The sequence below is a fragment of the Anas platyrhynchos genome, chromosome 2 (assembly GCF_047663525.1).
Source record: "Anas platyrhynchos isolate ZD024472 breed Pekin duck chromosome 2, IASCAAS_PekinDuck_T2T, whole genome shotgun sequence".
Taxonomy (NCBI): Eukaryota; Metazoa; Chordata; class Aves; order Anseriformes; family Anatidae; genus Anas; species Anas platyrhynchos.
This window is the reverse complement of record NC_092588.1, coordinates 35,791,700-35,805,804: the sequence shown is the minus strand read 5'-3', so window position 1 is coordinate 35,805,804 and position 14,105 is coordinate 35,791,700. Positions and strand designations below refer to the sequence as shown.

Below are 14,105 nucleotides of genomic sequence, written 5' to 3'. Positions count from 1 at the left end.
TTAAATTTCCATATGTGCGCTGTAACAAGCATTCCAGAAATTCAATTCAGGCAGAAACATTTTTATGCATTTGGGCACAGGCAATTTTCTTTAGAAATGAAGTTGACAGAAGGAAAGAAAAAAAAAAAAGGTCTTTATGAGCTGGATCTACACCAATGACTAGCAAGTATGATTTAGAGACACCTGACTACAGTTTACATTCTTGAGCTATTAGGACTTAAAATTTTTAAAGGCCAGTCACTTCAGCACAGAGAAACTGCCAATACTTGGAAACAGCAAAGCTGGATGGGTCATCGGGGAGCACTAAACGGGAGGATGCATATTAAAAGGGCAGGGAGAAGCTCAGTATATGAGATGTTGGCAGATGCAATAATTTCCAGGGATAAGGTTTCCCTTCAGCAAATCTTGGCAATGTGAGGTGAGTACATAAAGGCAGGCCAAGGCAGGGCACAGTGGAAAGAGTAGGACCAACTGCAGAATAGGAACAACTGTATTAGGAGGACACAAAGCCTGACAATGAGGGTGAGTTGAGGGGTAAGGTCAGATAAATTGGTAAAATTATCATTACTACTCTAACTAATGGACTACATGGCACTACTAATGGCTCTTGGGCCAGCCTATAAAAGGCACTCGCTCACTACCAAAATAATCAAAAGAAGAAAAAACAGAATTTCAGAATTTAAGTTGATTTCCCCTCTGGTTTGAATGCTGCGTATTTCTCATGAAGGTACGTAACAAGATGTTTTACCTATACATATTAACTTGCATGTTTGGTAAAATATTTGGGGGACTGACTCTGCAGTATTATTAAATTTGGTCATACCATCAGGAATACATCCTTACTTGGTCAGTTGTATTTTAACAGAAAAAAATAACATTTTCTTACATTTCACACTCTCCCATCCTATTGATAATATCTAACAGAGCAAAACAAATATTCCAAAGATGTCTATTCAAAGAGTAAAACAAACATAGACAATTTTAGACTACTTCACAGTTACATCTCTGAACCTTATAGTCACCAGTAATAAAAGCAAAGCACAAATCAGTATGTTCTTGCACAAAGACATTTAAATGAAATACTTTGTATCTGTATTACTTACCCAGTCCCAGCCCCACAAATTCATCGGGTGCCTGATCTTTTGTTCCAGTAAAAGAACCTTCCCTGCCACGCACTGTCCCTGAGATGTAACGAGGTTTTACTCCAGTTCCTATTAACTGTGCCAGCTCAAGTTGACTGATGCATTTCAGAATCTAGTCCAGAGAGTAAAGAAGGTGTTTAGCAACAAGAAGCATTTTGAAGCAGTAAAAAACAAAAACCTGAAGGCAGATCTTTATTTATATATAATATATATATTCTAAGTACTCAAGGTTAGACAAATATTCCTGTTCTTCCATCTAAAATGAAAAGTAATTTAAATATTACAGCATTAGTGTCTCATAATTTTATTTCTAAACTGGACACATTTTTCTAATCAGCTGCATAATGAGTTCATTATCATACATAACCTAAGTACTAAAGTTTATACTTGACAGTTTTCTAAAAAACACTGTATTTATGCACAAGTACATTCAAGATCACAACTCATTTTCTTACAGTTTAAGAACAAATGACTTTTGTACCTCATGCCAGGAATTTCCTAAATAGTTTCCATCTGTATGAGCCACTGTGATGAGAGTTTTAATTGTGTCAATATTCTTCTGCTTCATTTCAGTAATACCAGAACTCACTGTAAGTAATGTAAATCTTGCTAGTGCTTGGACATACGCATCTCTTTCAAGCTACAAAAGAGAGGGGACAAAGGAAAAAGAAAAGATGAGATTTACCTTGGATTTTCTTAGTTCTTGTTTTTAGTAGAATGTGTAATTTTGGCAACCATATAATTTAACTTTCTCTTCTTAGAACTGAATTTCTAACGTGTCTTACAAAACAAAATTCCCTCCTGTTTTCTGTAATAAGCTGCAGGATAAAGTCAGGCTCCCTATACTCAGGAATACTAAGTGTATTATGTGTCAGCCTAGAACACATAGCTTGTTCTCAACTTTCTGGGTTTATTTTTCAGGGCATTTTTTTGGAAAGAGGATGCTGTTTCAGAAGAAACGTAGCTTCTTAGCTAAGCTTTTACTATTCTTACACTGCACCTGAATGTGCTCTCATAATGCTGCCTTAGCAGATTCTCCCAAGTTTCACGATTTTTGGCAACAGAATCCAAATAATATATCTAAAAAGCACATTTTTCCAGTCCCAAAGAACTACTCAAAACGTATTCGATTTAACCTGCACACACTGGAGCACCTCAGAAGCTTGTGAGATGACTCACAGCTGTGTGAACAGCAACTGACCTATAATCTAAGCAGATGAAATTGATCAATAGGGTACAAAAGTGAGTGTACTACATACAGGTACCTGAGTTATGAACAGGATATATATAAACACCAAATGAAAGTCCTCAGGTCTCATATGAACCTATTACAAACATAGAAAGGGGACTACAGTTGAACTCAAAAGCTAAATTCTTTCTCTTGTTATGATCTGAAGGTGATAAAGTGAAAGTTGTAAATCAGAGAAACAAATGACAGCTATGAAATACATTTAACGATTTGGATATTTTAGACTGTTTTGAAATCAAAAATCCTTCAGCACATAATAATATCAAATACAAAATGTTCATAAAGAAATCAAACCAGAACATCTGTTTCATAGGGAAAACACTAATATCACGACAGTGGGCAACAGTAGAAGAGATGGATTCCCATGGAGCCACATAGCATAGCTGCCACAGTCAACCCCAACTACTACCACAGCACATGCTGGTAAAGGCACAGCACAAGAAGTACAAGCACGATAATGGAAGTTTCACGATAAGAGTACCAGCAAGCAAGTAAGATTTGGAGTCTACAAAGTGTGTATCTTCTGAAAATGGGCGATGTTTTCAGTCCTACCTTCCTGCTCTGTTCCATACATATATTACTCCTCTGAACCCTTTTCTAAGCCATCATAAAATAGAAAAACTAAGCCATGCATCCATCAAACAAAATTAAAATAGATAAGGTAAGCAAATTAAGCACATAATTTTGATGCACATCTTGTCCCAGACAAGATATCTGGAAGGCAAAAGCCAAACTGCGTGACAGTTTAAGACTGAAAAGATAAATAATGAAAACAGAATTTTTAGTTGAGATTTTCTTGTAGTCAGAGGTGAGCATGCATAACCTCAACTATACTGTATGCTTATGGATTATTTTTTTTTAACACTAAAAGTGTCCATCTCCATCCATCGTCTCTCAAGGCACGTAAAGTAATAGTATGTGTTCTGAGACACTGATCTTAACTTCTATGTGTTTGTTCAATGAAACGGAGAAGTTTCCAGCACCAATCGATCACAAGGGAAACATCTACTTCCAACAGTAAGAATCCTTAAGTTAGTAGATGTACAGATTTGCCAGACTCCTTCAAACCACCACAGTTATCTAGCTCCTGCAGTCAGACAAAACTTGCATCTCATGGAATCAAGTCCTGTAGTGCACTGAAATCATCAACAAACCAGTACTGTTTAAATGGCATCAACAAAACAGAATTGCCATAGGGAACCAGGAAGGAATATCAGTTCTGAATTGAAATAAAAAAATATAAAAAAAAAAAAGGAATTTGAGTTTCAACAAATGAGAAGAGTTGCTTTTGAAAACACCTGTAGTTCAATGAAGTTTGTGCCAAACCAATGGAAAGTGCAACTGCTTCTGGTACATTCTTGGAGCACGGGAATCTTACAGCAAATGTGTCCTTGCCCTCCCCAGCCTGGGCAGACCCCTGCAGGACTGGGAGATAATCTTTGCAGCTGCTGAAAATGATATTTGCACCAGATCCATGTTTGCAATTTAGAAAAGACAAAAAAAAGAGGAATGTGAATTTCATTGAACAGCTGCAGGCTCCAGGGAAGGCTCTGTTAATCAAATTTTTAAGTCCGTTCAGTTCAGGAAAATAAAGAAGAAAAAATGAAGTGAAGGAAACCTTACATGATCTCAAAATGGATTTTTTAAGCAGCTGTATCAGAACTCCCAATGCGCCTTACCACATCAGTTATAAAAAAAATACCTAATTTGTTGAATTAGAGTACACGAAGAGAGGTAAGAGAAGCATTTGCTATCGTATCATAGTTCAACAGTTTTACTTCAAGTTAGTGTTACATGATGTTTTTATGTTTGTTTTTAAATGTTTTCAATGTAGACAAAAAATAATACAATGTCAAAGATGAATTCTGCTTACTCCTTTAGTTATTCCTACAAAGGAATTTAGTTATCCCTACAGAGCATGGCAGACTAGCACACCTTTCTGTATTTGAGAACAGTATTTCAAACAGTTCACAGCGATGCTATTTTACTTATGAAACAGCCTAGAAAGACTTATTTAATATAATGTCACTTAGTAAAAAAAAAAAAAAAAAAGCTAAGTAGAAAGTACTCTAACTGAAGAGCAGCCACTGGTAGGGAAACAAAAAAATAAATCAGTATATGGGCATGACAGCACAACAAAACAAGCAGGAAAAATGTTACTTTATTAAAAAAGTTCTTGTGAAGTATCACATAATCATAGAATGATTTGAGTTGGGAGGAACCTTTAAAGATCAAATGGTGCAAGAATGCACAGAAGTGAGCAGACTCTAGGTACCGACACGCATAGCTTCAGCAACAAGGGGTCTTTGAACCACATTAACACTATGCTAGGACATGAAGTATTATCTCAATTTTGAACTTTTTTTTTTTTTTACCTGAATGTTGAAAATGCAGGCAATCCTGATAGCACATCGTATACCCTCCAGACAAAGAGATGCAACCTCTGTGTCATCGCAGTCTTGTAGACCCACGCTGAATGCAGCTAGGAAAGGTGTCCATGCCAACTGGAACACATGCAAAATGAAAGTTACATTAGCACCTGCAAACACTTGAAGGGAATAAACATTACAGTTTCAACACCTTGCTGAAGCTTAAATTTAGACCTCAACTCATATAATTAACCTTGAAGTTGCCTTTTGCTAAAGGGAACAGTTAGGAGAGACATCAGACAAGGACCAGAAGTAATACAGGTAGACAATCCCCACAGAACCACTCTCCCTGTGTCCAAGCAACCCACAAAACCCCTGAATTTATGCTCGTTAGATGTCTGTTGCAGTTTTGGTATGCCCTAGATAACTTTTATCTGTTCTACAGGAACACTTCACACAGTAAGGAACAGAAATAGAGCCAATAATTATGGCAAGAACCGACATGTTCAATTCCGCAGTGTGTAATACTTTTCATTGTAAAGAAATCTATGTACTTCAGTAAGCCAAATTTGTACTGGGAACACGGGAAGAGAAAAAGAGACAGGACATGACTCTGATCTTACCACTCTTAAATTTGTTGTCCTTAGCCTTCCTTTCCCCCCCCTACTCTAAGCCCACTGCTGCCATTTTCTCTGGATGCAATACAGAATCAATGGCCAGAGCAGGTAGCAATAGATTGCACAGTTTATTTCAAATCAAAATGATGAATCGCAGAGCTTCGGTTTTGTTTAAGCCAGCAATTCCAACAGCACTACCTCAGAAAACTGTTTAAAACTTCATCAGAACATAACCCTAGTAGTGTATTAAAGAATTCAGACAAACTTCTAGATCCAGCACTTAACTTCCTGATGCACATTCCCGAAGTGCGTATTTCTTTTGTTTTTGTCCCTTTTTAAATTTTCATTCCTAATGAAAACAAAATTGCAAAATTGAAATACTTTCTCCTGTTAAGAACTCTGTAGAGGCCTGGATGATATGCTGTATAACTAGATTTAGGCTGTTATTTATCACAGACTTTTGTCACTGAAGGTGAAAATCAAGTATGCATTCAATTTTGGGGTGTGCTTAGATGGTAACAAACTACATTTTTTTTGTTGTTGTTGTTCTGATTTAATCATTTGGCAAATCTATCTCTAAATAAGCTATTAATGGTAAGTTTTACTGTAGCATCAATGGGTGAAGGAGGTATCTATAAATTTAAAACGTTTGTTGAAAACTAAACTAAATAGTCTAAATAAACAATGCAGGATTAGATATACGTAACATCCATAGCTCTCACTTTTGAGAAGACAGTTCTCACTTCAACATATAACACTGTCATCAGTACGTTAGTTTACGAACATCCTAAAGCAAGAGAACTTCTCTTATCACCTTCACAAAACATGTTTAGGGTGTTAATTTACCCACATGCTTCATATTTAGCTCCTTCGAAAGAAAAAATGGATTTTGCGAATGTACATTTCAGATAGTAAAGGGTAGGAATGTTAGAGAGTAACAGGGCTGGTATTTTAAGGGAAAAAAATAATCTGTGAGTATTACAGTACTCAAGTGCTCAGCCTGTACACAACTTATTTAATTTCTGCCTTTAAGAAGACAGTAGAGAAATGATGTACAGCATACCTCTGCTAAGTCATCTCTGAAACCAGAGCTTGAACAAGGGCTTCATTGAGTATTATTCAATACAGAGTTATGAACCTACTTTTACTAATATGGTGATAGAGAACTTAGAATTTTGCCTCACAGACAACAGTCTTACAGTTACATGCTCATTCCCTCTTTAGCCAGGACCCAGAGCTCAATCTGACCTCACAGCACACCATTTCAGGGAGCTATGTGCCTCTTGCAATGGTGATCTTCTGAGAACTCCATGGAGCAGTTCACAAAGGGGACACTTGAGCACCACTACTGGCACAAGGGCAGCAAATGAGAGCACATGGTGAAAGCAATCTCTTCCAGTGTCCGTTTACCAGAATGAATTAGTTATGCCAAAGACCATACCCAATAGCATTCTCAGACACAGTAAGCTATCGAATGTATTTTATAACTATGAATAGTAAGCATTGGTATGAAAAAGGCATTTGGGTTGCAGATAGTTTTGTACCTACACAAAGGCAATGACAGGTGTTTAGAATGATAGAAATAAAAATAGACACAAAACAAACACCACCCAAGTTTAATACAGGTCTAGCTACCTCCCCCTAAACTAGACGACAACCCTAGACTCCCTGAAATACTCACTTGGAACAGACATTAGCCAGAAGCTTATTCTGACAACTGCTACCCCAAAATGCAATGAAATAATCTCTCTTAGGAGCAGCAGGGGGGACTCAAACAATGCACCCGAGATTGTTTTGACTACACCTCTATACCTGAAATAAAAATTCTATTATTTCAACTTCTTAATTACTCTTTATACTTATGTTCCCCCGTTGTACTCTTCGTAAGTCCCCCATTATTAAACGATAAAAGTTTTCTCTATCAGCATAGAGCTTCTTAAATCCCAGCATAAGTGAAACTGCAACAGAAGGCCCAAAGTCCATCCTTTCCTGTTACAAGCTAAATAACCTACAAAATAATCAACACACAGCTGATACAAACCTTTGGTAGTATTTTCAGGAGTTCACGTCAGGCAGCATTTTGTATTAAGAAGAAACTAGGTTAAATATCTAAACATGCAGCTCACCTTAAACATGGGTCTCACATGCTCCAGGTGTGTTGCACTGGTAAAAGGTGCCTGGACATGGCTCACTGCCTCCATAAGAGCCTTAGCTGTCTTAGCCATTTGTTCCATTTCCAAATTATACAGCAGTCTTCTCTGTTTTTCACTAGCAACACCTATAAAGACATTTGTTTTCTCTTTACATTTGTGCATCTTTAGCAGCTTCATCTTCAGGAATAACAGAATTTTAAACATTTAAGTGCCATACTTAAACATGGCTTTTTAAAATTCTTTACTTCTGAAATTGCCACACAACCAAAGTATTTCCTTTAGAATATTGACACAATTTAACTTAAGGCAAGCTTATGTACAAAAAGTAACTGAATTTTAATCCTAAATGAAAGCTTAAAGATTTGCTCAAAAAGCATTCCTTCTCTATCACCTCAGCTAACAACATAAACATCACACCCACTAAGCTAAATTCACACTGAATCGAAGTTTCATAGCAATCCATCACCACAGAAAACAACAGTAAGCGGACACACTTTTCCTTGGAGAGAACTTTATCACTTTTTCATTTCAGTAATGGAACCTCCATCTTATCAAGAAAGAGGAACTGAAGCCAAATACAAGCAGCTTCTTTAAAATTGTAATAAAAACACTAACAGAACGATTACTGAAAATTGGATGGGTACTTTTTTCCAGATGCAACTGTCCTGTGAACAACCTGTTCTTAAGACTAACCTAGGACTTGCTTAAAGCATACAAATTTGGCTACACTGGGAAAAAGCCAAGTCTCTTAACAGTCTCCATATAACTAGAATGAGTAACATCTGAATCTCCACATTGTACAAAACACAAAAATTTTTGTCTGGTATTTGAGAGAGAAAAACATAAGTAAATTAGGGCCCTGTAAATGAAGCAATGTAAGATTTTTGAAGAAGCCTGCTTATCAGAAGGGAAACACAATGTTTTCTCCGGAAATAGAAGGTACAACTACTGTGTTTGTTTTGCACAACGCCTATCAACAATACTGCTATTCAATGAAGTCCCCATATGCACTTCCCTATGTTGCTGGTCAACAGCTAAACCCGTATTTGTATCATCAATGCACTAAAAACTGCAAATTCAGTAGCACAGGGAAGTGAAAATAAACATCTGCACTTAACACACAGTTGAAGGTAGTAGCATCATGCATTTGTGTTAAAAGAAAAAGTATATGAAATTAAAAGTTAGGACTAATTTTGAGTTATGCAAGTCACGCTGGTTTCATTCATCTCTCATTTTAAACAGGAAACAGAGTGCCAGCATTAGCTTCAATTACTTACTTTGCTTACTGGATTTTGTAGGTATTGTTAATTCCTTTGTTTCTTTCATTGAAATCTTCTTTCCAGCTATTTCATTATAGATGGCAGACAAATATTCTTCAGGGAGATCTTTACTGTCATTGATACCTCTGTTCATTTTAATATACTGTTCTTTTGTCATCTTATTCTTAACCTGAAACCCAGAAGGAATCTATTAATATGAACATGAGGCATGTTCATTGCAGTTAAAATGCTGCCTACAAAGCAACCAAACAGACAAGTAGTTACCATGAAGGATGAACCTGCTGACTCTCAAAAGAAATTTTTATGCAAGACTACACTGACAAATCTACAAAATCAGCCATGGACACGTGGGCATTACAACACTCACAAACATTCAAGTAGGATCTGCAGATTTATTAGCCATATGTTAAAAAAAATAAATAAATTGTTTTGTCCTAGACCAGGCAATTTTGAATATAATTCCTGAGTTCACTACTTTTTCCGGATTTATTTATTTTTAAATAAATGATGATGGCTAATTACTACAAGTTTTAAAGTTATGTGCTGCAAAAGTGAGATTTATTGAAATATGCCTGCATTATTTCTTCAAACTGTCTGAAATAAGGAGCATATCTATGTTAAAATCAATAGGTAAGCAATTATGTAAGTCCTGCCTTTGACTGTAGGTTAGAACACTACTTTGAGTGTTGTGTTCAACACAGGGTAGGCAATCAATACCTTATAGCAAGGACTAGCCAAAACAACTTAATCCCAGTATCCATGGAAAAGAATACTGTTATTTAACAGGCGTACAAACTTAAGCTACCACATTTCTTACATGCATACTGGTGTTAAATTGAACGTCAAGCTTTTACAACTACACTGTCACAACGCCTGAAAGTTAGACATCCACTGAGTACACAAATATTCTTCTAGCAACATACCTGTGGACTGTGAAGATCTGTTGTCAACATGATGATTGAGTAAGCTAAGACATATGCAGTATCTGCACTAGCAAAAAGAGTTTGCCTGAGTCGGGAAAGAAGAAAAATAACATCAAGTTTAACATATTACAAATTTTACTTATTATTCAGCTTTCTGAAATTCTTTAGATAAAGTATGGCTTACCCTTGGTTACATTCTAAGTATCTAGCAGCAAATTTCTCCATTAGGCGATCAATTTTTTGAGCCTCTCCTGGGAGACGAAATCCCTCTAGAAACATGCGTAGAGCTGAAACAAAATCCTTTCCTGAAAAGTCGTGTTGGTCTACATATGCATACATGACTTCTTTGTTAAATTTATCATTGTCTCCCAGGAACTCCCCAACCTGAGTCTAAAATAAGAATAGAAAAGACAAACTAGCACATTTACACTGGGAAAAAGAAAAGCGAGTTAAGAGCACACTCATACTGCCCATGTGTCACAAAAAGAGAGGCTCATACATAGTTAATGAAGACATACTGCTGCTTCTCCTCTACTCTCCAAGGTGAAGTATTTTGTCCACATATTCCAATGGTCTATATTCCAATGGTCTTACATGCTCTATATGCCTGCTTTTCTCCTCTGATTTTATTCATGTACAATTTGATTCTATTAGATACATTCCACATGTGCAAAGGACAGTTGGTATTAACAGTGAGTGTTCAGTTCCCTGCTGTAGTGCTCTTTGTAGTTAGGAAACTTACTGTAGGAATGAAAACTACTGAGCTACAGTACAAACCTCAAAAACCAGCAGGTGATGCCTAAATATATGCAGCTGGTACTCAAATACAGCCCACTGATCACTCTCAATGCAACACAACACACTGAAAAATACCTAACGTTCAGATAAAGCTGTCTACATATGTAAACAGATTAAAATTTTGTTTTGATGGCTGATTCTAAATTTTAATATGGAGATTTGTGACTGCAGCCACAGCTACAATGCTATACGTAAGCTATATGCAAGCTTTTCCCTGGGAAAAATAAAAAGGGTGGCTAGTAAGCACAATGGCATACACTGCTGTTTCAGAAAACTGTGTCTTTCATAACAATACCAACGTAAGATAATCCCACCCTCTTCTGCCAGACACTGCAGGACACCCCCCAAACCCAGCAACAGCTTTTAGCTGTAAATCATATCAAAGAATGAATCTAGATTAAGTAACTTCCCATTGGGAGGCAGCAAAAATGCTTTCCATGTTGTAGTGCCACATTACTTTTTAGCTGCCTATTAACTGCAGTTAATTCTAGCAGACCCTTTCTGGACTAAAGTAAATACAGTTTAGTAAACTGCTCCTAGCAACACTAGCAAGTCTCAAGTCAGCTCAAGTAGGTCAGTCTTTTCCTTCACACCCCGCTGATCTGCAGGATGCTTATACTACAGGGTACAGCTCTCTCACATATTCTGTTTTAAATTCCTTGACTTCCCAAATTATCAAAGAGAGAAAAGTTTCCTTATTTTTTCTCATTGTACAAGAATGCTACATGTTTTAAAACACTCTTGTGATTTGCAATTAATATAAAAACATCAGCATGAGCAAAAAAAAAAATCAGGAAAACAATTTTCTTACTGAATCTAATCTCTCCTCTTGATGCAAGAACTGAGCAATATCTTCAGGGGTAGTGCCAAGCATTCCTTGTTCTTGCAGGTACTGAATCCCCCTCTTTGGTTTCTTATTGAATCTGTACAATCAAGACCAGGAAAGAATGAGAGTTAGCCCTTTTATGTATGTGCACAAAACCTTACTTGCTTAATCAAAGAAGATTCAAGAGTTTTGGCTGAGATATCAAAAATCTGTATATTAAGTATTTTTCCTTTATCAAGCTATGCATTAGATAGGAATAAGCTACTCCCTTCTGCAATTATTGCCTCCATAATTTTTTATTTTTTTTTGTCTGCAAACAGCCACCTCTTTCTCTTTCCTACACAGCTGCCAGCACGGCATCCAAGCAGGTCTGAGTAAAGACAGCTAAACGCTATCATTTGCTTTGGGACACAGTTTCTGCTCTTCTCTGATCTAATCAAAACCAACTAGAATTCCATGTCTATTGCACGTTCCTGAACTGTGTATGTGTGTATACATATATATGTAGATACATAAAATATATACAAATATATATATAAACACAGATAAAAAAAAATAGATAAGTATATAATAAATTGCACATTTTAAAGTGTTCTCTCCATGAAGAAAAAAAATACTCCGCAAACCCAGCAAATTCTTAGTTTGGAAAGGAATGATTATGCTTCATTGTTTTTTGTTCTATTCTCTATGAACCATTCTAGAAGTCCATGAGTTAAGGTTGGATTAGGTGATCTTAGAGGTCTTTTCCAACCTAAATGAATCTATGAAAGAGGTGCCTGTAAAAATGAAAATGCACTAGACAAGGAACTGAAATAAAACTGAAACACAGAAGGTCTAAGGCATGTTTGTTCAAGGTCTGAAAACTCTATTACAGAAAACTTTCATTTTTGCTTAGATTGACCTCACTGAGGTGAGGTGACAAGGCTGAAATCACATGGAAGATTCATCTCAGAGAAATTTCTCATCACTGAGAAATTATACCATCCTACAGTTCAAAATATGAAAAGTTAATGAATTAGGAGGGAGCAATATCTTAAGCTATAGGCACTTCCATCAGTAATGTGCACAGTAAAATAGGTAGTATTCAATTGATCGCATGAGTTCAATGTTCTTTTTATCCAAATACAAAAGTCTTATTTTTAGACAAGCAGGTCTGGAGAAAAAAGAACAAACATTCAGAGTACTCATCTTCTAGCTGTGAGGAATTAGGTTAACACAAAACACTGTTGACAGGCTCCAAAGGGGACACCATTCAGCACTCTTTCACCAGAGGAAGTGCTGTTACATCCAGAGTTTTTTTCCTAACACAAGATGAGTATCTATGAGGAGAAGGAAGAAAAACCCAGGAATCTTCATAGCTCCAAAAGAATCCACCCTCCCATGGGTGATAAAAGGGCACTCACAAGTCAATTCCTTGTTCTATTATTTCCTTTTGTTGCTTTAGGACCTCAAACTGCTCTGGGTTGTCAGTGCCAGACATCTGTGTGCTGTAACTGCCAATTCCTGATGAAGCTGTAGAATCCAAGGAATTTAAGCTTCCATATCTGTTAATTGTCTCAGGGTGTTTGGTTTCATTGCTGTCTTGTTCTGTGGGTTTTTCCTGGCCTATAAATTGGAAAGGATTACATAGATACAAAATACATACAGAGAGAAGAAATTAAGATCACAGGTTACTCTTCAATTATTTTTGAAATCCTCTCCAAGGCTTCTTAAAGTTACTAGTTATCTTCAATGACCTGTTCATCTTTTATATAAACATTTTGGTTTTGTTTTGGTTGGGAAAACAACCAAAAAATCACTACAATATATCAAGGAGGATTCTTTCAGTACATCATGTATCTGAAATTTAAGCCATAAATTGCAGCTATAGTTTGTAAGCGCTTGGGAAAAAATCAGAACTTAAGAAATCTAGTTACAGATCTTTTTATTGTCAAGGCCAACGTTACTTTTGACATGAAGCAAACCACACTAGAAATTTCTGAAACTGAGCACCTACAAGTGTTTAATCATATAAACCAAGTATCTGGGGCCCTCATGCAGTTCAATGATAGCAGTGCTAACCACGTCTAAATTTCAACTTCCATTTTAAATTGGTAATTCAACTACCAACTTTAAACCCTTAATCTGAAAATTCTGGTATAACTTTAAGACTTTTAATCTGAGGTCAGATAGAAACAAGATTAAAGCAAGTAATGATTTAGTTACTTCACTGCTTGCAACATTGATTTTTTTTTATCTATTAATGCATAGCTATAGAATTTCCACTCCCCATCCGGGTTGCTTTAGTAGTAATTTAATCAATAAGAAATTAGAAGTGCTTCAAAGTACATTTTATAGTCCCTTTAAAGTTAGAAATGTGTGAAATAACAGCATTTAGTCATTTTCAATGTAGTAGCATTCCAGGGATTCAGACAATTAAGAAAAACAACTTGTTCAAGTGACACCAATCGAAAAATGTATACTTTATACTATCCCCAAAAACATAGAAATATTGTGCCTCCCCCCCTCCCCAAAGGGTTTTACCAATCTAGAAACTAAAAATATCAAAATACTGGAGAAATACACTAAATTCCTGCAACATCTCATTACTAAAACCATAAGAAGGGCATCTCATGTCTTACCAAGTGTTGTCTGAGAATTGGGATTTACGTACTGATCCTTACTCCATTCCACCATGCACTTCAGGATCGATACTAAGCATTCCAATCCTTTCTTTCTCAAGCTTAATTCCTAGAATAGATTTCAAAA

General features: G+C 36.3%; 1 protein-coding gene across 2 annotated transcripts in view; it reads right to left on the bottom strand.

Moving 5' to 3' along the window:
- Positions 1-14,105, bottom strand: part of ARFGEF1 (ARF guanine nucleotide exchange factor 1) — a 92,255-nt gene that overhangs the window by 21,779 nt on the left and 56,371 nt on the right. For both annotated transcript variants that reach the window (XM_038173595.2, XM_038173596.2), the window contains exons 13-22: positions 13,979-14,087; positions 12,761-12,962; positions 11,343-11,454; positions 9,918-10,123; positions 9,734-9,818; positions 8,808-8,979; positions 7,504-7,655; positions 4,767-4,895; positions 1,624-1,782; positions 1,104-1,254 (exon numbers count right to left, since the gene is read on the bottom strand). In XM_038173595.2, coding sequence (XP_038029523.1) covers positions 1,104-1,254; positions 1,624-1,782; positions 4,767-4,895; positions 7,504-7,655; positions 8,808-8,979; positions 9,734-9,818; positions 9,918-10,123; positions 11,343-11,454; positions 12,761-12,962; positions 13,979-14,087 — 1,477 coding nt within the window. The remainder of the gene's footprint in view (positions 1-1,103; positions 1,255-1,623; positions 1,783-4,766; positions 4,896-7,503; positions 7,656-8,807; positions 8,980-9,733; positions 9,819-9,917; positions 10,124-11,342; positions 11,455-12,760; positions 12,963-13,978; positions 14,088-14,105) is intronic.